General features: G+C 43.1%; 1 protein-coding gene across 7 annotated transcripts in view; it reads right to left on the bottom strand.

Moving 5' to 3' along the window:
* Positions 1-2,928: 2,928 nt before the first annotated feature.
* pde4ca (phosphodiesterase 4C, cAMP-specific a) overlaps positions 2,929-21,862 on the bottom strand; it is a 52,425-nt gene continuing 33,491 nt past the window's right edge. For 5 of the 7 annotated variants that reach the window (XM_061732672.1, XM_061732673.1, XM_061732678.1 and 2 more), the window contains 15 exons: positions 17,630-17,821; positions 15,451-15,495; positions 14,921-14,957; positions 14,253-14,326; positions 14,092-14,144; positions 12,194-12,306; positions 8,707-8,800; positions 8,396-8,562; positions 8,195-8,293; positions 7,943-8,107; positions 7,740-7,839; positions 7,496-7,650; positions 7,272-7,394; positions 6,990-7,172; positions 2,929-6,272 (listed from right to left, as the gene is read on the bottom strand). In XM_061732672.1, the coding sequence (XP_061588656.1) occupies positions 5,772-6,272; positions 6,990-7,172; positions 7,272-7,394; positions 7,496-7,650; positions 7,740-7,839; positions 7,943-8,107; positions 8,195-8,293; positions 8,396-8,562; positions 8,707-8,800; positions 12,194-12,306; positions 14,092-14,144; positions 14,253-14,326; positions 14,921-14,957; positions 15,451-15,495; positions 17,630-17,821 (2,101 nt within the window). In that variant the 3' untranslated portion in view covers positions 2,929-5,771. The remainder of the gene's footprint in view (positions 6,273-6,989; positions 7,173-7,271; positions 7,395-7,495; positions 7,651-7,739; positions 7,840-7,942; positions 8,108-8,194; positions 8,294-8,395; positions 8,563-8,706; positions 8,801-12,193; positions 12,307-14,091; positions 14,145-14,252; positions 14,327-14,920; positions 14,958-15,450; positions 15,496-17,629; positions 17,822-21,862) is intronic. The other 2 variants (XM_061732674.1, XM_061732677.1) reach the window with 1 other exon arrangement.

The raw sequence follows: 21,862 nt of genomic DNA, 5'->3' as shown, positions 1-21,862 counted from the left end.
CCTAACTGATAACAGACCCACCCCCCTCACTCCCATTGTCACCAAGTGCATTGAGAAATTAATCCTGAGACCCATCCTCCCTCCCACCGTTGACACTCATCATTTCACCTGCATGGAGAAGTGATCCACTGAGGGTGCCATCACTCTCCACACAGCACTGCAGCACTTGGAGAACAGTGACTCTTATGTCCAGATGCTTTTTGTTGACTACAGCTCTGCTGTTAACACAATCATTGCAGACATACTCATCATCAGCAGGGATTGTTTAGAGAGGGTAGCCAACTTCCGGTACCTGGGAGTCCACATTAAGGAGAACCTGACCTGGAGGGTGAACACCTCTGAGCTGCTGAAAAAGGCCCAGCAGAGACTGTACTCCCTCAGGATCCTCAGGAGGGAGAACATTACACAGAGGCTGCTGGTGTCCTTCTACCGAGCCTCCATCGAGAGCATTCTGACATACTGTATCTGCACCTGGTACAGCAGCTGTACAGCAGCTCAGAGGAAAGACCTCCAGAGGGTCATATCCACCGCCCAGAAGATCATCATCTGCCCTCTCTCCACACTGGAACACCTCCACCACTCCCGTTGTCAGAAAAAAGCCCAAAATATGATAAAAGACACTTCACACCCCGGACACTCACTGTTGGAACTGCTGCCATCTGGGCAACGATACAGACTCATGAAAACAAGGACAAACAGACTCAAACACAGCTTTTACCCAACAGCAATAACCACCCTTAACAAAAGAGGAGCTAATGTGCAATAACAAAAAATTATTGTATGTTGATGAAAGTTCTTGTAATGTCCATGTGTTGATGTATGTGTGGAGGGGTGAATGTGCCTAGATATATATTTATTTTATTTTATTTGTTTTTATTTCATTTTATTGTCTATCTATCTTTCTATCTATCTTTCTATCGCTCAGCGATCCTAACATACGGACTCACCGTGAGGTACGCAGGATGCACAGCAGCAGACAGGAGAGCCCTACAGAGGGTCATCAAGTCAGCTCAAAAGATCCTGGGCTGCCATCTCCCATCACTTGAGGATATAGCTGACACCTGCTACCTCTCTAGAGCCAAAATCATTCAAGCATACACTTCCCACCCTGGACGCCGCCTCCTTGACCCTCTTCCCTCAAGGAAGAGATACAGGTCAATGACATCACAGACAAACACACTCGTTACATTTTCCCTAAAGTAATCCTATCTCTCAACAAACGTTCCTAACAGTGTCTACCTCACCACACTACCTCATCACATGCGCAGAATCTGTTACTGGGAAATACCCACACACTTGTACATATTTATGTCTATGTATTTATAACCTTTGGACTATTTGTATTTTTCTACTGTCCTGAGTATTTTCTTTTTTTTCTTAATATGTATCACGTGTTATTGAACTATGAGTGCATCAAAATCTCCCTGCATCACTAGTGGAAATAAAGGCTTCATTCATTCATCCGTTCGTTCGTTCGTTCGTTCGTTCATTCATTCATTCATTCATTCATTCATTCATTCATTCATTCATTCATTCATTCATTCATTCATTCATTCATTCATTCATTCATTCATTCATTATCATCCAAAACGTTAAGCCAAAGCGAAAAATATGAAGATATTGGGAATCAGGAGTGATCCCTATTTAGAAAGTGTGGACAAAACTATAAGGTAAAGTGATACCACAGAGGTTGTCAAGCCTCAAAGAGATCGACATCCATCCCTTCATTAAAGCCACCTATTCCTGTTAGGGGTCCCATGTCCCAGCTGTCTATGGGTGCATGGCAGGCAGAGGTGTCAAGTAACGAAGTACAAATACTTCGTTACCTTACTTAAGTAGAAATTTTGGTTATCTATACTTCACTGGAGTAATTATTTTTCACACGACTTTTTACTTTTACTCCTTACATTTTCACGCAATTATCTGTACTTTTTACTCCTTACATTTTAAAAACAGCCTCGTTACTCTACTTCATTTCGGCCTTTAAAAAAAAACTATCCAGTTAAATTGCTCCATCCGGATAGAGTGAATTTGGTTGTGGTTGTTTTAGATGTTCTTGTCCAGTTTTGTTCTTACATCCGTTCCCTCAGATTCCTGCAACTAAACTTGGATGTACATTCCAATAAAGGTTAGAATGATAACATGCCTCTGAAGTTTGACTTTTTGCACCATTACAATACTTATAGGCAACTAGTCATCATATCTTCTGCTCTCTGAAACACATGTTAATGCTCAATAGTACACATATATGGTTCTTTAGTATATTTGCATTATACTAAGATGCATTCATTTTCAATGGCTTTTGTCCTTCATGGCTTTTTTCCCCCTTACATTATTTTTACTTTTATACTTTAAGTAGTTTTGAAACCAGTACTTTTATACTTTTACTTGAGTAAAAAACTTGAGTTGATACTTCAACTTCTACAGGAGTATTTTTAAACTCTAGTAGTATCTATTCTTCTACCTGAGTAATGAATGTGAATACTTTTGACACCTCTGATGGCAGGGGTAAACCCTGAACAGGTCTCCAGCTCATTGTAGAGCCACAAAGCCCCCACCCCTATGGGTCATTTACAGTCTCTAACTAACCTGACATACACGTGTACTGAGTGCGGGAGGAAGTACCCAGAGAAAACCAATGCAAGCTCAGGGAGAACGCCCAAACTCCACACAGACAGGACCACTGCTGGGATTCAGACCAGGGATCACCACCAAGGCCACCTGATGGCCAAACTGGAGACCTCTGGAGAAAAAATCCCAGATGAGACGTAAGAAGCTTCTTAGAAATGACAGGAACCATTGTGCAGCTGTGGTGGCATGTTAAAGAGAAATCCCAGTATTTTACAGCCCAGTTGATTAGTTATTTAATGGTATTATTTATGCTGGTGTTGTAGTTATTATAGGCATAAAGCATGACATTAGACAGTGAAGTGTTTCTCCTTTATTGGAAAGGCCTACAGTTGTAGTTGGAAAGAGTTCTAGCAGACCCACAGTTAAACTGCAGCGCCTGGATTGTCAGAGCCACATCATCTCATCAGGTTCTCATGTGTGAAACCACTAAGAGCAGAATAACTCACCTGCAAAGACTGTTAAGGCTGCATGATTACATCATTATTTCAACGTTTCAACAAGTCTCAGATCCACACGTGCCGCAGTATCATTGATAAACAATCAGGTGAGATCAGTGCAAACAGAGGAAGACAGGAATGAGATGCTTCAGAAAACCCAGGAAGGAATCCGTCACTCAACTTTGTTCTACACAGCCAAAACAAACAAACAAACAAACAAACAAACAATGTTTTCCTAATGTTTTATGTAATTTTTTGACCTAAAGAAATGAGAAGGAAAAAAAAGCTTAGTAATAGTTGAAATCTGTTCCTTCTGCCTTGATAGTACATAAAACTACACAAAAATACTTTACTCAATTGTCTCATTGTTCTGACAGATAGCATATAAATAAAAAACAACAACAGAAAACAACATGAACAATAATAAAATCAACATTAAGTACTGTGAGGAAAATGTACAAAATTAAAGAATTAGTGAAAAGCAGAGACACAGGCTTGATGTTTGCATGCTGTACGTTGTGCTGGTTAAAGTGTAGTGTTGAAGGCACCCATGAGGTCTGCTGACGCTACAGAGAGGATTGACACACAAAAACAACAAAAACAAGAGCAAAAACACTTGCTCCAAAGGAAAAAAGTATATACTGTATGTGTGTGTGTGAACAGCTCTTTTTTTGTTATAATAAAATAAAATAAGATCATTCATAGTTTAAAATTTAAAAGCAGTACATAAACTCTTCTTACTTTTTACAATCTGTAATTTCATGCATTTCAACAGATTTATCTATTTCTTTATAAAAAGTCCCCACCATCTACTATCTACACTTGAAAAGTGGTCGTTCCTCTGCAGCTCGACTCCACCAGACGACCGCTCAACGACACACAAAAGAAAAACAGTAGCAAAGTCACGCTTTACATCTTCATCGCCACCGGAAGTGCAGACCTGTAAAAGTACCATTCAAAGTGCTTGTTTGTTTTCTTTGCAAATACTTGAAAAAACAAAGTCTGACCAGTCTTTTACTCCTAGGAAAACCACATATCACTAGTTTTAAGACAAAGTAAGCTTCAATTCACCATCTGAATAGGAGTTAGGAAAAAAAGGAAGAGAGACGCTGAGGTCAGATTGGCACGGAGGGCGCTATGATCAACCGACTATATCAGCCGCTGATGGAAAGTAGCCAGTGGCAAAATGGAAATTACAGTACTGGTTGTGTCATGCTTGCTGGGCACTTGTTTTGTCATCGACTATGTCCCTGCAAAGAGCAAAAGTATTGATCAGATAGAGATAGAAAAATTCTGGCACAGGCAACTGTCTTTTGGTAACATCTGATGTATTTGTTTTTTCTAAACAGTTACTATAATGTCACCAACTGTCCTTGTAACCTTAATACTTCTGTCACGCTCGCCCTCAGTGAAGTCATTTATGCAAGTAGATGCTATGAAAAACACAAGGTGAGAAATGGATCTGAAGATAAGGTTGAATATATTTCCAGCTGCACGGTGCCGTTTATTTTATGGCTGTTGTTTCTGTTTCAATAGATGTCATCGTGTTCACGTTTTGGCTTAAAATAAACACGGTTTGGGGCGAGCAGTGGACTAAATCAAAAAGTGCTTCAACTTAAAGGCAAACTGATAAAAATATATACCAAGAAAAACGAATACTATTTTTTTGTACAAGAAAAAGTGACAGAAGTGAAAGAAAATAACCAAAAGACAGTTTAAATGTAGTTTCCTTTCAAGATCAAACGGCCTTAGTACCAGACCTTCATTTCCACTTGTGGCCACCAGGGGGCGCTCCGAGCTAAGCCTGCATTGTTGTATTTAAATGTAATTCTGGGGCCGTCCCCCCCGTTACAGTAACTCCGGCACAGTTTCATTGTTGACAATATCTTAGTCTAGGATTATAAAAAGATAAAGTGTTCTATCTGAAAAGGCTGAAAACATCAAGTGTGAGCTCATTCATCACAATCGTGTTCGACCTCCTCAACAACAGTTCAAGAGGAGGTGCAGCTCTCTCAGGTATGTTTACAGTAACGGTCACTCAAAAAGTTTGCTACATGTAAAGTTTGCTGCATAGGAGGGTGAATATCTCCTTCCTGCCGTTAAATTAGCGGGATCTGCTCTTGGCGTCAGGTCTTGTGTGCCAACTGCAGTTATACGTAGTGTGTCTTTACATGAAAGACATGAGGCAAAACTAAAGGGGCACTGTTTTAGTTTCATGTTGTCCCCAATTATCAGTTTTTTTGGTTTCTAACCACTCACTCACTTTGGTTTTTACAAGTACTGGAGGACACTTGTGACTTCAGCTGCAGCACACAAAAGACTGGTTGTAGATGGGAAAGTGTTGTTTTCACTACTTGTTCTTGCTTTGTCCGAGCTTCGAGTGAATGGACACAGAGCACAATGAACCGGTCAGAAACGTGTCTCGTTGTCAGTGATGGCGAGCTGGCGACGCTGCTGGCCCGCTGCGCTCCAGTGCAAGTGACCGCCGTGTAAAAAACGCAAACCCTGTGACACTCCCGCACCCAGCTGCAGCTCCTCCACCACCCCGGGTCCTGCCGCCACCCCATCCAGAGAAAACCAAAGGCGGGTTTTTTTCTTTTTTTTTTCCTTGGACTGGGAGAAGGGTAATGAAAGAGGACGAGGCACTGATATTAATGAAAGTGAAGAAAAGAAGGCCGCCAGAAGAAACCGCTGCGGCCGGTGCTATGTGCCGAGCCTGAAGCACGGCACCTCGGCGATGCCTTCTTGGCCCGTCTCTCTGTCTTCCTCCATCTCCTTCTCGGAGTCTAAAGAAAACGTCCTGCTCGAGTCGCTGGTGAGGATCTTATTGAGCCGTTGGGTTGAACTGCATCCGCTCCTGTGTTCGGTCCTGCTGAGTTCGTGCCCCCCGCTGCTGCTGCTGTAGCCCTTCTCCTCATCGGGGGAGCTTTCCGTGTCAGACTCATCCTCCTCCTCCTCCAAGGTCAGCTCGAACTGAAACTTGTCAGCTGCAGTGGAGCCGCCGCCCTTGGCGGGCGCCGACGCTTCCCCCGCAGGGTCTTCCTCCTCCTGCTCCAGCGGGCCTGGCGAGGGGCTGTGGGGGATCATGCTCTGGTACCACTCTCTGTTATCCTCCAGCGTGTCCAGGATCTCCTGGGCATCGGGGTGAACCAGGTCCGCCCACGTCTCCCACAGAGGATGGACGATGTAGTCGATGAAACCCACCTGAAAGTCAGCGACAGGGTGTGGCGTTAGCGTTTAAGGAACTTCATGTTCAGCTTAGGGCTGGGCGATATGGACCAAAAGTCATATTTCGATATTTTCTAGCTGAATGGCGATATTCGATATATATCGATATTTTTTCTGTGCCATAATTTGAGTTCCCCCCAAAGCATTATAGCATAGCATCTCTGTTAGCTTCATTTTTTTCTGAGGCAAACCCTTAAAAAAACAGTCAGTTTTAATACAAAGCCTCGTGCCAAATGTCACACAGGTTCCTTTATTAACAGGTCTGCACAATATCAAAATGTATAAAACAAATGAAATAAAAATAAACTGCCTGCATATATAGAATAAAAATGCTTCTTGAATAAAATAAAATAAATATCCCTTTCCTGCATAACAATTAAATTAAAATACACTGTGCAATTAATACAATGTAGACAGTAACAGGCAGACTTTTCCACTGAGGTTGACAGTTGTGCAAATAACAAAACATTTGTGCAAATCTCAAATAAAACATTCAAGTCAATTTGTCACAAAATAAGCTATATCAAAATCATAACATTTTTTTTTTTCTTTTTTTTTTTTTAAATCGATATAAACGATATTTTCTCGTACCATATCGCGTTTGAAAATATATCGATATATATTAAAATCTCGATATATCGCCCAGCCCTAGTTCAGCTGACGGGCTCGTTCTAAAGCGGTATCACTCTCTACCTGGTTCTTTTCTATGGAGGCGTTGTGCTTGTCACACATGGGGCTGATCTCCATCCCTTTGTCTCTTTCCCTGTCGCCCTGAGTGAAGAACTCCACCATGATGCGATCCGTCCACTTGCGGTACAACTCGAGAGGCTTGGTGGGGTTGCTCAGGTCTGCGCAGTGGACCATGTTCTGAAGAACCTGCACGGACAAACGCTGGGTGAGTATAACGTAAACCCGGATTCACCTCCTCTCTTTAACCTGCACACAGTCCTTCATCTGCCTGGAAGCACGTCTCACCTGAATGCGGTCTGAGTAGTTGTCCAGCAGCAGGACTCCCAGACTGGTCACTTTCTTGGTCTCAACCATGGTCTTCAGGTCTGCTAGCAGGTTCATGTGCTTAGACATGTCAGTGGCCAGCACCTGCGACAGGGACGTTACATCAGAGTTAGGGTTTAAATCTCATGGAGACGAGGCCGTCCTTGAGGCAGAGAGGAAACAGAAGTGCTGGACAGAAGCGTTACCATGTCGATGACCATTTTGCGCAGCGACTGTCTCTGCTTTTTGCTCAGATTCTGAAAGATGTCGCAGTTTTCTTCCTGCAGAAGCTTGAACCCGACTGCCAGGTGGTGGTTCTCCAGCACCGACGAGTCGTTGTACATCAGGGCCAGTTCTGAGTCTGAAGGGAAATAATACAGATCTGTGTACGGCTTGAACGTTCACTTGTTCATTCAGGACAGAAAACTCAAGGTAAGATTGCAGACTCACTGGTGTTGATTAGGAACTGGTTGGAAACTCCAGGGTGATCCACGTCATGGATGGCGCTTGCAAACAACGCCGCGAGAATCTCCAGATCCGTAAAAACAGCCTGGGACAAACGGCAAAAGACGACAATCAACATCTGCGTTCGTCCCTAAAGTTTGGAAACGAGAAAAATGAACTGTCTGTGCAGGACGGACTGGTGTCCCCACCTCCAGCGCAGGTGTGGACAGCAGCACGTGCGTGGACTGGACCACATCCGCAGCGTGGATGTTGTTGTGGTAGGCGACATCGGCGTGGTAGTGGTCCTCCAGCGTCATCATGAAGTTGATGAAAAAGTCTGCAGGAATCTTAAAGGTCTTCAGCAAGTCACGTTCCTGGAGCGGCAGCAGAGACACGATAAACCTGGTCAGCCGGGTCAGGCGGGGGTTTGTTAGCGGCTATACCTCTACTCTGATCTTTACCTGAAAGATGGTGTACATGGTGACGGTCAGCGCGCGACTTCCAGAGTACTCCGACACCCTGAAGATGTCGATTCCCCATCTGTTTATGTCCTCAAGTTCCTGTCAGCGAACGGATACCAGTGAATAAACGATACAACAGGACATAGAAGAACTTCTCTTTATGAAACAATGAATTAACAAATGTTGAACTGGTGTGGTCACCTTGGCGAGGAGTCCTTCCTGGCTAGAGCTGACCCCAAATCGAGGTATGGTGGAGGGCGCCAGAGTGTGGGTAGCCTTCTTCACGCCGCTGATCTGGGACATGGGACGCTTCTTTTTGTCCTTCTCCTTGGTGGGGGAAGACGTGATGTCCATGTCATGTGGTTTTTCTATCAGATAAGGACAGGCGGTCAATATTACAGCGTCTCAGTGATCACATTAGAAAAACGACACTTTAACAATAATAATGAAGACATATCCTCATAGTTCATCAGTTCACGCCCATGTAGTTACAGCAGAGGTGTTTCTTTTACCTAGAAAGGTGCTTGAGATGAACTCGGACACCTGATTCCCGGAACGACTTGTCTCTGACAGCTGAGAGAGTTCTCGGTTCAGCATCCTCTTAAACTGGAGACAGAGAAAACACGTGTCCAAGAGGCTGCTCAGAGAAAAAACAACCCTGTACGGTCAACCTTATTGACCGTACAGGGTCCACTCTGCCATTTTCATTTTTTAGTAAACATTTGATCTTAAACAAAATCAGATTAAAATATTTGCAGGAAAACGACTCTTTCAAGTGATGAATTGGACTTTGAGATACAGAAATCCTCCCTGGTTTGGATGAGAGATGAAAGATGGACGTAAATGAGAGACGGTCAGAGTTTTAGGACAACATTCAGTCTCGCGTTTCAAGCCCCGGCTGGTCGCATCTTCACTTTCACTAAACAAGCAACTCCAACTGTTGAGCAAACTCCTCCCAAGTTCATCCATCATCTCTTACCTGACTGAGCCTCCGGGACATGGGGATGAAATCACTAACTTCTGGCATGTCAGTGCAGAAATGAAGCCTGAGAGCAAAGCTGAACGGGGATGAGAGAGGATGGGTTCCTCTTTCATCCGTCCAGATCCGGAGGACACGTTGTGCATCTTCCCCATCGACTAAATCCAGAGCAAGACAACCGTCCGCTGGTTGGTGTCATGGAAACTTTGATCAGTAAAGCTGATCGGCTGAAGAAAAATGTTTAGATGTCCACTGAAGAGGGAGGAAGTGGATGTCCAGCGACGAGAATGCCATGAGATGAGAGAGGATGGAAGCAGAGAAGCCACACTGCCCACCCCATTGACTCTTCCTCATTCACTTTGTGCAGCTCACAATGTGTGTAAACAGAGGGAGAACGAGGTACTCTAAACTCCGCCTCCTTACAAAAAAGAAAGCCTAAGAATAGCAGCCAATCAGACGGCAGCCACAGCCAGGGATAGCCGGCCGGAGGGCTGCCATTGGCTGGGAGACGCACGAAGCAGGCAGGAGGGTGTCAGGAGCAGAAGTTGTCATGCACTCCATGTGCACGCCGTGGACGCCAAGTTCAAAGATGATAACAGCAGAAAGCCCTGAATGGGTGGGAGGTTTGTGTGTGGGCCGGGAGTTGAGGTGTGAGAAACAAAAAACAGCAGACCACGCGTGGCTGAAATACCGCCTGCATTAACCATGATGATGATCCAACGAACAAAAGAAGAGAAAAAGAAAATGTTTTCATACATAAATGCTACATAAATGTTATCTGAGCATTAAAGAAAACATTGAGTTAAAAACTTTATAAAAAAATAGTAATTACGCTGCATGTTTCGGGAAAAACGGCAAAGTGTATGCTCCTTAATGTAATTTGTGACATATAGTGGAAATATCTCCCAAGCAGAGTGAAAATATTAACTGATAATCATGACGCCACCGTACCTTTGATCTCTTTTATATTGAATCTTTAATCTGTGATAGTGACTGCCGCTGAGGTGATGGAGGCGTTATCGGCGTGTCCTCTCAATAAACGCCTCACTGGTGCTTCACTAATGCGTCGTGACAGGTAACCTCAGTGGTCATGTGAGCGTGAGACGTGCACATACTTGAGTCTGAGGAGAAGGTGAGGGAGTAGAGGAAACACGGAGGAGGGATGTGCTGAGGGATGGAGTCTCCCTCTCCGTTCTCACTCCTCAGCCACATTTTTCTACACATGGCTGTTTGACTGTGGGCTGAGAGCGTTTTAATCACTCGCTATCACCAGAAATATGCACAGAGGTCTGGAGTCCCGTAGTTCACATTGGGCAACTGGGAAGCAGCTTATGGAGTTGTTACTGTAAAGACCTCAAAACTACTTCAAATGTGAAATTCAGAGTTTGTTGCAGAAAAAGTTTATTTTCATTCTTAATTTCCATTATTGATGAGCATAAAACAAAATGCTCCTAAATCCAACTTATGAAACTTACCGTCTCTAAGAGGAAGTAAACATGTGACACGTTCATCTTAAACTTGCACAATATAAGAGAAGAGATTTTTTATCAGTTTTGTATTTTGGCAAAATTCTGCCAGAGACAATGAAACAATGACCCTCCAGTTCCCACGGCAGTGCAACGAGAACCAGACTATTGGTATTATATTTATCCACGGCTGTATGGAATGGCTTCTGAGTTATTTACTGTAGGTCTTCATAGAGTTGGAACATAATTACCTTGAAAATAGCAACAAGATGCATCCGACTACTAAACGTCTGCAGAGCAGAAAACCACCGTAAAGATGACAGTGATTGAACATCATTGCAACTTTGTCATCTTGAAACCCACAATGGTCTCCGAAATAACTAAAAATGACAAAAGTAATAGTTTTCTGTAAATAATGTAATTAATAACATAATATATAATATAATATAAAAATAATATAATATAATAATAATAATGAAACTGACCTGGATAAATAAACTGGTACCTCTAGAAAAGATAAATAATTTGGTCATGCTGATATGCTCCGCTAAAGTGTGTCCTGTAACTAACGTCTTAGATGTCAGTCTGACTATTTTAAGGGTTAAAAGTCGTCACTCTGCTGTTTGGTATCATGGCGTTCGTCACACTGAAGACGGACCAGAGGAAATAAAGAAGAGGGCTGTCCGAGGAGATCAGAAAGGACAATCTAGACAAGCATGTGGATGGTGGAAGAGGCTGGAAGACCATCTGATGTTACCATGACAACAACCAACGGCAAATTTCATTCAGAAGTTTAGGGTCCACGAGACTGAAACCAACCTCCCTGTACATGACCACAAGAGGAAACTTGATGACAAATGTCAGAGAGGAATAATAGAAATGGTAACTAAAGATCTCAGAACAACCTCCGAAGAGATTCAAGGTGAACTCCAAGGTCAAGGTCCAACAGATCACACCGTCTGTTCCTGTTTGATCCGCAGTGAACGGCAGAGGAAGACTCCACGGTTGAGAGCCAATCATTGTTTTTGGGGAAGTCTCAATCCGTTCTACGTTCATAGATGCAAACATGAAGCATTTAAAAACAAAAAAAAAAAAAAACACGAAGCTAATGTGAAACATGGAGGAGGCTGGGTTATGTTCTGGAGCTGCTTTTCTGCATCTGTTACAGGGTGTCTTGAATCTGTGCAGGTTCAATAACGTCTCAAAACCACCAAGACCTTCTGGAGGCAAATGTACTGCCCGGGGGTCAGGAAGCGTAGTCTCGGTCACAAGTCCTCCAGAAAAAGGACCCAAAAAGACAGAAATAAAACCAGCCAAGAATGACTAAGAACAAAACATTGGACCAATCTGAAGTGTCCTTCTATGAGTCCCGATCTACATCCTCTTAAACATCTGGAGAACCTGAGACAGCTGGAGCAGTTTACTCATGAGGAGGCTTCTGCACGTCAGTTTCAAGTGTCAGGGACCACCGGGTGTTTTTATTCATCAAATGGAAGTGTCCCGACACGTGTGTCCGGGTGTGTAGGTGTCTATGTTCCTGTTTGGTCAGAGTACCTTGTTGGACGCCATCTCACTGACGGAGTGTCGAGTTTTCAGCGTCTCTAGTTGTTCCAGACACCAATCCAACTCATCCAGAGTCTCGATGGCCAGCTGCTGGTGCGGCTCCTCTGTTTCCAATAAATACGAGGAGGCATAACAGAGCGGTTACAGACGTTAGAGGGCATTCACATCTCATCACATCTCTAAAAAGTTGTTAAAATGCAATAAAAAAGAGGTTTAAGTGGGAGTGGAGACTATTGCTACCCTCGAGGACACATTTTGGGCATTATTCATGAATATGGTTGTTTTATGGCAGTGTTACCACTGAACCACATTTAATGGAGAACTATTGCAGTTTTTTAAGATATTAATATAATGTGCATGAGAGCAATCGTGCTGGTCTCAAAGAATACATGTGACAACCGCATCAAGAACGTAGCTGAAGATCATATATAAAACGACTTAGGGCCTGATTTACTAAAGGTTTGCGTGTGTAAAAACGTGTGCAAACTTGACAGCACCCGCAAACCAAAGTGCCAGCTGATCTACTAACAGCGTGCAAAGACGACTGCGCCTCTCAAATGTGCAAAATAGCACACGCTATTCATTTAGTACTTTTGCCCTGATGAATAATCAATATGGGGCGTGCCCGCCAGAAATCGCTAAATACTGGGAGGGGAAGATGCAAATTGGTCCATTTACCACGCGCAATGAGATTTACCAAGCCTGAAAGTTTTTGCGGGGATTGTGATTGCGTCTGTATTTAATACGTTCGAAAGGAAGGTGCTAATCTCCACATGCAAAAGGAGAAATATTTTATTTGAATGTTAAATCGAGTATTATTCAGCAAAAGGTTGCCACAGGAGGCACATTCATTTTTTTATTTGTGATAATAAATAAATCACGTGTTTTCATGGAGAAAAAAGTGTTTCTCATTGTGTTCCTATACTTTTTCTGCAGTTGTCATACCCCAGTCCGGTGTCGTGCCGTATTCAGCACCCCTGCCGTGAAAAGCACCCCCTCGTCTGACAAAAATGATATTCTCATTCTGTGTCACGTTCTGTTTAGCGTCCAGTTTTGTGTTAATGATTCATGTTTAAATGCGCTCATGGATTCCACAATAGTCATACTTTCCCACAGTCACAGATCACAATAATCGGGTAAATGGTTATTGATGTCATTAATTAATAGCCTGCTTACTGTGTTGTTTTCCATAATATTTGTAAATATATATAATATAAACTCCTAAGTATGTGTTTGTGTGAGTGTGTATATATAAATATATTGAAGTGTCAGTGTGTTGTTTTTTTTCTTGGTCTACTTATCATTGAATATACGAGGGGGTGCTTTTCACGGCAGGGGTGCTGAATACGGCACAACACTTTGCCTCTTCCACTAATATCTCTAACTCCAACTCGTCAAATTTCATTTTGCGCTTGCGACTATCCTGCTTTCCATCCACTCTCCATGGCGCAAAGTTTGCGCCGCAAACCGTAAGACGCGCAACACCTCATTTAAATACTGAGGTTTGCACCTGTTATCAATTGCGCACGCAATCTTAGTGGATCACCCGCAAAACACACAACAACAGCACGCGCAAACTTTTTCAGTGCACACGCAATGTAGTACTCTTTATTTAGGATCTTAGTAAATCGGGCCCTCAGTCTCTGTCTCCAGTAAATAGTGCTGTCATCTCACATGATACCTCCAACTCAACATTATAGTCACAGAGAAATATTCTCACGTTTTTGTTTCGATATAATTATTCCTGTGAATGATGGAGGCATTTATGTGTTATGTAATTGTGAGCGACATACAATAATACAATAATGTGGCGTAATGCAAGTGGTGCAGATTCCTCAGTTCAGGTATTTGATTTTCTGTAAATAGTCCGTACCAAAACGTGTACGAACCTGCTAGGCTGGTCTTGCACATCGATGGTGGGTTACTGTTTGAGGATCGCATCCTGTGAAGAGTCAACATGTTAATAATATCGTTCAGTATGATTATATTTGTTAAACGTGATAATCTGGAAGATTCACTAAGCAGCAAAGGGCATCAGTGGGAGGCCTACTTGCTGGCTGTGCGGTCTTGCTGGCCAGTTATGGTGGCAAAGTTACTCCGGACTGTCCTCAGACTGGCAAGCACCTAAACATGGACACAGATGAAGGTTTATCACATGTGATGTGCAGAACATTTACGGGGGAAGACAGGCATAGATTTGCAGGTTTTTATCCTTTATCGTTCCTTATCTTAACTCGGTCTGAACATGAGCAAGAGCTTTTCATTATGAATTGTTGCGCAGCACTTGAGAAGCAGCGTTCATCCTTCTCAGTGATGTAAAGTGCTGAGGCACGCCCCCCTCCCTTCCTGATATTTTGATAGCATCACGGGCATTCCTTCATGTCACGTCTGCCGCCTCATCTGTAACCCAACACTGAGTCAGCCTGCAGAGGAACCCCGCAGAGCAGAGTATCAGATGTGCAGACCTGAGCCATACAGGAGCCTTATAAGTCGACATGTGGATTTTAGACAGCATGATCCAGCAGAAATGAAATCGGGCATGCAAACTGAGCACGGGGGTGACGTACGTCCCACGCAAGAGCCAGGCGACGCCAGCGGAGGGCCTGATCTTATTGCAGAGCCGACTCAGTGTTCAAGGTTCGTGGTGCAGCAGTTTATACTCTCTCTCTCTCTCTCACACACACACACACACCTGAAAATGTTTTTTACAGGACTCACCTGTGCAAATGGAGTAACTATCATGTCTTCCGAGTGTCTAGAATCAGGGAGAGAGAACAGGAGAAAGAACTAACCATGTGACAGTAATACTGAGAAGAGACCAATTTACCTCCTACACTTAAATACTGTATTTTAAAATCTGTGTCAAACACTTTTTAATTAAAATAAAAAACAATACTAATGAATAGAAATCAGTGCACCAGTCGGAGTTATTAGTTATACTTTATGAAAAAGATGAGGTTATCTTTACAGCCACAGCATAAAAAATGATTTGTGGGGATACATTTTGGGGTGGGTGAAGGGTGGGTGATACACTGTAGTCTCAAGTACATAAAACTAGTGCGCTATTATGTTTTATCACATGCAAAAACAAAAAGAAACAGAACTGGGAGTCTAATGGGTCGCAGGTGAGGTGTTGGTGGTTTAGTTGTTGTTTTTTAGGGGGAGGTAGGAGGTAGGGGCCCGTGGCTTCTCTCTCTTCAACTGTTATATTTATCGGATTAATTATTGCTTGATCATGTTCTTCTCACCGAGATGACAACCAGTTGACCTCCCAGTGCTTCAGGCTTTCCTCCCTTTAAAAACAGACAGGCGAGAATCTATGAGGACACCTGAGGTTTACTACTTTATGAAGTTGAAGGGGTTTGGAGAATGTGAAGAAGGGGTGGTCTGGTTTGTGGACAAAAAGTGGAAGACAAGTAAAATAAAGGAGAGAAATATATGTAAATGAGCACTTTTAGCTGTAAGTTTAAAAGGTTGTCAGTGGTTTACCAACAAATCCTCTAATGAGGAAACCTATAGGAGCCCAAGAAACATAAAGAATATAGAAAAAATACATAAACAGACAATATTAAAGACATGTGGGGTGACATATATCAGACTTTTAGGAAATAGTGGAGGAAAGATAAAGTGAAGGAAACTGTTCTGAGGATGGATTTTAATGACGTAACAAGTCAGTTTTCCATCATCATCATCATTAACTTCAGCATAGCTGGATAGTTCAGGTCCTGGGGGCAGCAGTGTGAGCATTGATGCCCAGACCTCCGTCTCCCCAGCCCCCTCCTGCAATACCAAGATATCCCCAAGCAACCCCTAACCCCTGACCCAGAGCTGAAATCTGCCCGGCGTGTCTCTCTGTGGTCTTATCGTCTTTCTTCAGTTACCCTGAAGAGGAAACCCATGTCAGCTGCTCCTAACTGGGATCTTGTTCCTCTGGACACTCATCTCCAGTTGGTGCCCAGAGATGCAGGTTAGCCCAAAGACTGGCTGATAGACGGGGAGCCTCGTCTTTTAGCCCAACAGACTGGTACCGAGTCTGCATCCCTGCAGATCAGCGGTCCGAGGACCTCTCTGAACACATCCCCCCCTGATCTCATCATGATCATCATGATCGTTGTTCCTGTGACTGTGATCAAAGGTCAAAGGGATGCTCTCCATGTTCAGGGTGAGCAGACCCAGGTTATGTTTCAGAGGGTGTGTTTCCATGGCGACCAGTACGTTTAAGAACATGGAAAGGCAAGTTTAGTGCCGGGTTTACTGACCACGCTTTCTGAAATACCCACCGGTAGGCATGGGGCGATATACGATATTATCGTATATCGCGATAAAAAACGGCCACGATAACGTTATCGTGGGGTACTGTAATTATCGCCAAATATTTTTTTTTCTTTTTTTGGTCACACAACCAGCCAGGTAGAAGCCAGTGTTATTTTTTTTCATGTATTTATTATTATTATTTATTTAATATTTTTTCAGAGAGTAGTACAATCCGTGTGCATTTGACTACTGTGGCACTTTATTATTTACAGGGAAGTATTTTCTTACAAAAAAAGAAAGTTCAAATAAGTACCGGTACCGGTACTATAGTTTACACTTTGTAATGCATAACATTTACAGTACACTATTTTTTCTCTACCTCAAGTGTCACTGTGTTGAGAATGATTTGAGAATAAATGTTCTGAAGGAACCAGTGGATCCACGGTTAGTGTTTTTCCTTGCATTTTAAGAATTTTATAAGCGACACGCTAATATCGTGATAATATCGTAATCGTGATATTTTTGTCCACTAATATCGTGATATGAAATTTTCATATCGTCCCATGCCTACCCACCGGACACGTTAAGTAGGGCTTCAACAGTCCTACAGTGACAACGCAGCAAGTAACTGGTCCAGTAATGTAGGATGAAACCCACGTGGAGCACGCTCATATCATGCCTCATTTATTACAAACAGATTAGCACATCTAACAAAGTCTACTAGGAAACTGCATTCTTGTTAATGGACTGGATTCATACAGCGTTTTTCTAGTCTTGTCGACCCCAAAGGGCAGTTTCTCTAGAAGCTGCATCCGTTTTCTTAGTGGAGAGACGTCTACACAGATATCTTTCTGCTTACTCTAGGCTTTTCTATCACTGACACGCTAATGAAAGCATCACAGGCAACGTGGGGGTTCAGTGTCTCGCCAGAGGACACTTCCATATGTGGGCTGTGAGGCCAGGAATCGAACCAGCAACTTATGACTGATGACTGTTCAACCTCCTGAGCCTGAGCCAGTCTGAATAATATGATCTAACTTTAATTTGAAGACAAAAAGTTCAGAAACACATAAAAAAAAAGAGAAAAAAAAGCCAGGCAGTCTATGAATAACGTGACAGATTTAGTTGGAGAGGAGCTGCATCAGGTGTTTCGCCTCAAGGAGGGGTACTTACAGGTCACTGGCTGCTGAAGAGTTTCTGGAAGGAAGTTTGGGGGAAAGGTCAAAGTCGGAGTCGGAGCGGTAGAGAAAGGACTCCCGCCGCTGACTGTGAGGGAAGTTGGCCTGCAGGACCAGACCGGAGCCGGAGCCGGCCTGGGGGTCCAGGGGGGCTCGCCCCATCGATAATCCATTTTCCAAGTCAAAACTAAAAACACAGAAAAAAGGAGAAAAAGATATCAGAGTCAGATGATTAAACGCAAAGCTTATGAACTGAAAATTGATGATTTTTTACTTTCTTTTTTTGTGCAACAAGACATAAGGAAAAGAGGGGATTTAATTCTGCTGCACATGCACCCACATGCTATCCTGCACAAATTTGCATCAGTGTTCATCACACAAATACGGCTCATGTCATTGTGACATTGTTGTTAATGTCCTGCAGAGAAACATCTGTCAACAGTGTTATTAAAAATATACTGACTGGTGTAAGTCAGTCAGCAGGCTCTGTGTGGTCCTTGCGAACAAATATGTTTCAGTGACTTCTGCCGCCAGTAGAAATGTGATGAATAGAGCCGCGAGGACTGATATATCCATATCTTTCAAGGCCACAGACTGGAATAGATGCATGAACCTCCGTGACAAACCACACAAAACAAACATTCAGCTATTTTCACTTCATAAAACAGGAAGTAATGTAATATAGAAGGAGGTTTAACCCTTACGAGCCAGGAAAACATACAATAAGAACTAAAAATTCAACATATTGAAAGCTGACACGAGGAGATTATATTGTGAAATATGTCACAATACAGTTGTTAAACAAATGAGCTAAAAAAAAAAAGCTAGATGTATGAGGAGCTGTTGAGAACCACAGAAGAAGAATGTTTTCAAGGCTGTATAACGTTCTCGTGCGGAGTACGAGTGTCTCGAGCAGTAGACGGAGATCACAGGGTTCTGGGTTTGGAGAACCAGAGGTAGGAATCCTGATGGAGCGCTGGACCAACAGCTGCTCAGAGAGAGGCCCATATAGGAGGGCGTTTTCACCATGCATGTGTTCCTCCTGGTCATTGCGTGCACAGCGGCTCACCATGACGTCCAGCCACTTACGGTAAAAGTGTCATGGAGTTAAAAGAACATGGGTAGTTGAGTGTCTGCATTAGCCGTTCTCATGAAGTATCTCACATGTACTGTAAGCTGATATGGTGTTCATGTTAGTATGTAGTGAAAGTAATTATGGTTTGGCAGAAGTCAACCTGTTATGCCGTAGCATGTGATCCCCACGACCGTTTCTACCATATCATAGCTGTGTAGATCGGACCAGCAAGGCATGCTGGTTGATGTAAATTGAAGGTTTTTAAGAAATGGCACACCCTCAAGGTACTTACTGCATATTACAGATTGTACAATCATTCATATACTGCATAATATAGTTTGACAAGTTTAGTACATACTTGTACATAACTATAAAGACAGATTTGTAAAAGGATATATGCCTAATGGCTCAACAGCGCCCCCTAGAAAACTTTGTGCCTCAAGCCCCACAATACGGTTTGACGTACATGCACGAAAATCAGTACACACCTGTATCATGTCGCAACTTAAAGAAAAGTCTCTTGGCCATGGCCGAAACCGAACAGGAAGTCGGCCATTTTGAATTAATCGTGTAATTTTGGCGCAATTTATGCCATTCCTTCGGCAGTTAATACGACCCGAACCGTAACGTGCACCCAGGTGTGTTATAATTCAAAATATGCGTCTCCATCCTGCGACGACGCGCATTACTTTTATCAGTCAAAAGCGTTACCGTGGCGAAGATAGATGCCAAAAAGCGCGCCCCTACTTCATCTGGTTGGTCCATATTTGATAGTTCCTACTTTCTGCTATAACTTTTGAATGGTATGACATAGAGAGTCGTGGGTGGTGTCATCGGACTCGGTATTGAGTACTTGACCTTCATTGGCATGAATTAGCCCCGCCCCTTCTTCTGATTGGTCGATATCTGATAGTTCCTACTTTCTGCCATAACTTTTGAATGGTTTGATATAGAGAGTCGTGGCTGGTTTCATCCGCTAAATGCCCAGGCCTGAAGAATTTACATGCAAGTCATACAAGCTTCCACTGCAGCCTGAACGTGCACAAAGGTGCGAGGGCCCGTTCATCGCTGCTTGCAGCTTTAATTATAATTTGTCTTTACTCGTAACATGGGCAGCTATGGGATGGTGAGAAGATATTCAGTGGATGAAATCAGCTCACTTCCTTTGTCCTATAAAGATCTTACTACAAAAGAGCATTTATCTCTCAGATTGCAGTCTCGCTTATGGTTCCTTGGTTTGGCAGAATGGGGGTCAGAGCCTTCAGATATCAGGATCTTCACTTGTGGAACAAGTTTGGGATGCAGACAAGCCCTCTACCTCAAAATAATTAGGTTTTTTCTTCTTGGTAAATCTGATTTGAGTAGAGTATCTAAATTTGAAGCCTATTGCACTAACTTACCGTACGTGTAATAGGCTTCAAATTTAAAACAAGCAAAAGAATAACCCAAATCTTTCTGAACGTGGAGCATCTCCATGTGCAGGTGGGGAATGCGTAAGTATGTTTGTGGCTGTCACGGAACAGTGAGGATAAAATTAGGATCGAAGTTTTGACGTGGCATCCCGTGGATCTAAAAATAGCCCAGCCTGAGGAGGAGTTCCTCCTGATCAAAAACGTCCTTCTTCAAATTCTGAGCATGCCTCCATTTGATCCACGTCTCTACTTTCCCACGGCCCCGCTGCTGTGACGTGACGTGAAGCCAGTGAGACGCTGTCGCCCTGCACCTCATTTTGGCTCCATTTATAAACTGTCTGGGGAGCTCCAGCATGGAAATTTATGCTTTTGAAAAACAACCACAGAGTATGGCGGCCTGACCTATGGGATGCTGGGACATACACTATCTTTTAATGGGAAAGCTCTAATTAAAAACTAAATATTTCTCACACCAGAGGTAAGCAACATCTGGAGATCTGCCTGACAAAGTTAGCCTCAAATGTCCACTGATGATCATTGCAATGATGAGCATCGTGAGCTCCATGTTACTGTAAATACTACCCAAGATCAGATTTACTTTATGTAACAAAACACATGGGAATGACATTTTGATGACAGGTCTGGCGTCGTGAATGATTTTAACAAGTTTACAGCTGCATACACAAAGTAATGCTTAGAACTATGGGAATCCCATTCGTTTCGCTGTCGCTCCTGCAGCTGTGTCGTTAGCTTGGCTGAAATATTAATGCTAAACCGATGCCATTGTTACTTTTCTGATTTTAATATTCTGACCATCAAGTACCGATTTTTGAACTATAAACTCATGCACCGCTGATACACGTATGCATCAGATGCATGTGCAGGGCTGATATTGGTGCTGATGCTGGCACAAATATCAGCCAATACTGGTTATAACTGCCTGCTGCTCTCCTTGGCTGCTACGTACGTAAGTACAAGACCATGGTGTGCTGCTGGCTGTTATGTAAGACTAGACGAACAGGGGCTGATATTACTTCATCAATGCAACAGATTCCTGCAGTGCGCCCAGTTGCAGTGAGAAGACCAAGAGAAGACACAACATAGTTTGCACAGTGTGACTGTAATAGTGTGAGCTAAGGTGGCAGGAGAATTTGACTAGAAATCAAAACTACGGATCAAATGTTTCTATGTAAATGAGTAAATTTCAACATTGCACATCTGTAAAGGGTATATATAAACCTGGACCTGTCTCTGTCTGGCTGTTGCGAGGACATTCGTGGCTTGGAGCACAACCTTCTCCCACTGCTTTATAACTCCAGTTTACTCCATCTGTGAATCTGACTCTGGCTTCTGCAGTGAACCCACCCCCTCTGATCAGAAAGCTATTTTTGCTTCTGCCTCACGCTGCTGTCGCTGTGCAGCTAAATTTAGCCTCCCCTTCACGGGGAGCAGGCTGAGATAGGCAAGGATGCAGCTAAAAAAAGGACTTCAGGTAGCAGACAGAGCCCTCCTCCCTCCGCCTTCTGCATCACAGAGCAGCACATTCTGCCCCCCATTCATGAATATTTATAGATCCGTTTCTATTTGAAGCTGGAAGCTAAAAATAGATCACAGATCAAAATGACGCCCACGTCTTATTCTCACTGCTGTTTCTCTGTTAGTTTTCTCATCTTTATCTCCCTCTCAGGTCCTGTGAGTTCAGTACAGGGAGCATACAATCCTGCACTGGAAGGTTTATTTT

This window comes from Cololabis saira, chromosome 10 (assembly GCF_033807715.1).
Source record: "Cololabis saira isolate AMF1-May2022 chromosome 10, fColSai1.1, whole genome shotgun sequence".
NCBI lineage: Eukaryota > Metazoa > Chordata > Actinopteri > Beloniformes > Belonidae > Cololabis > Cololabis saira.
Note: the sequence above shows the minus strand (reverse complement) of the source record. Positions and strands in the feature narration are given on the sequence as shown.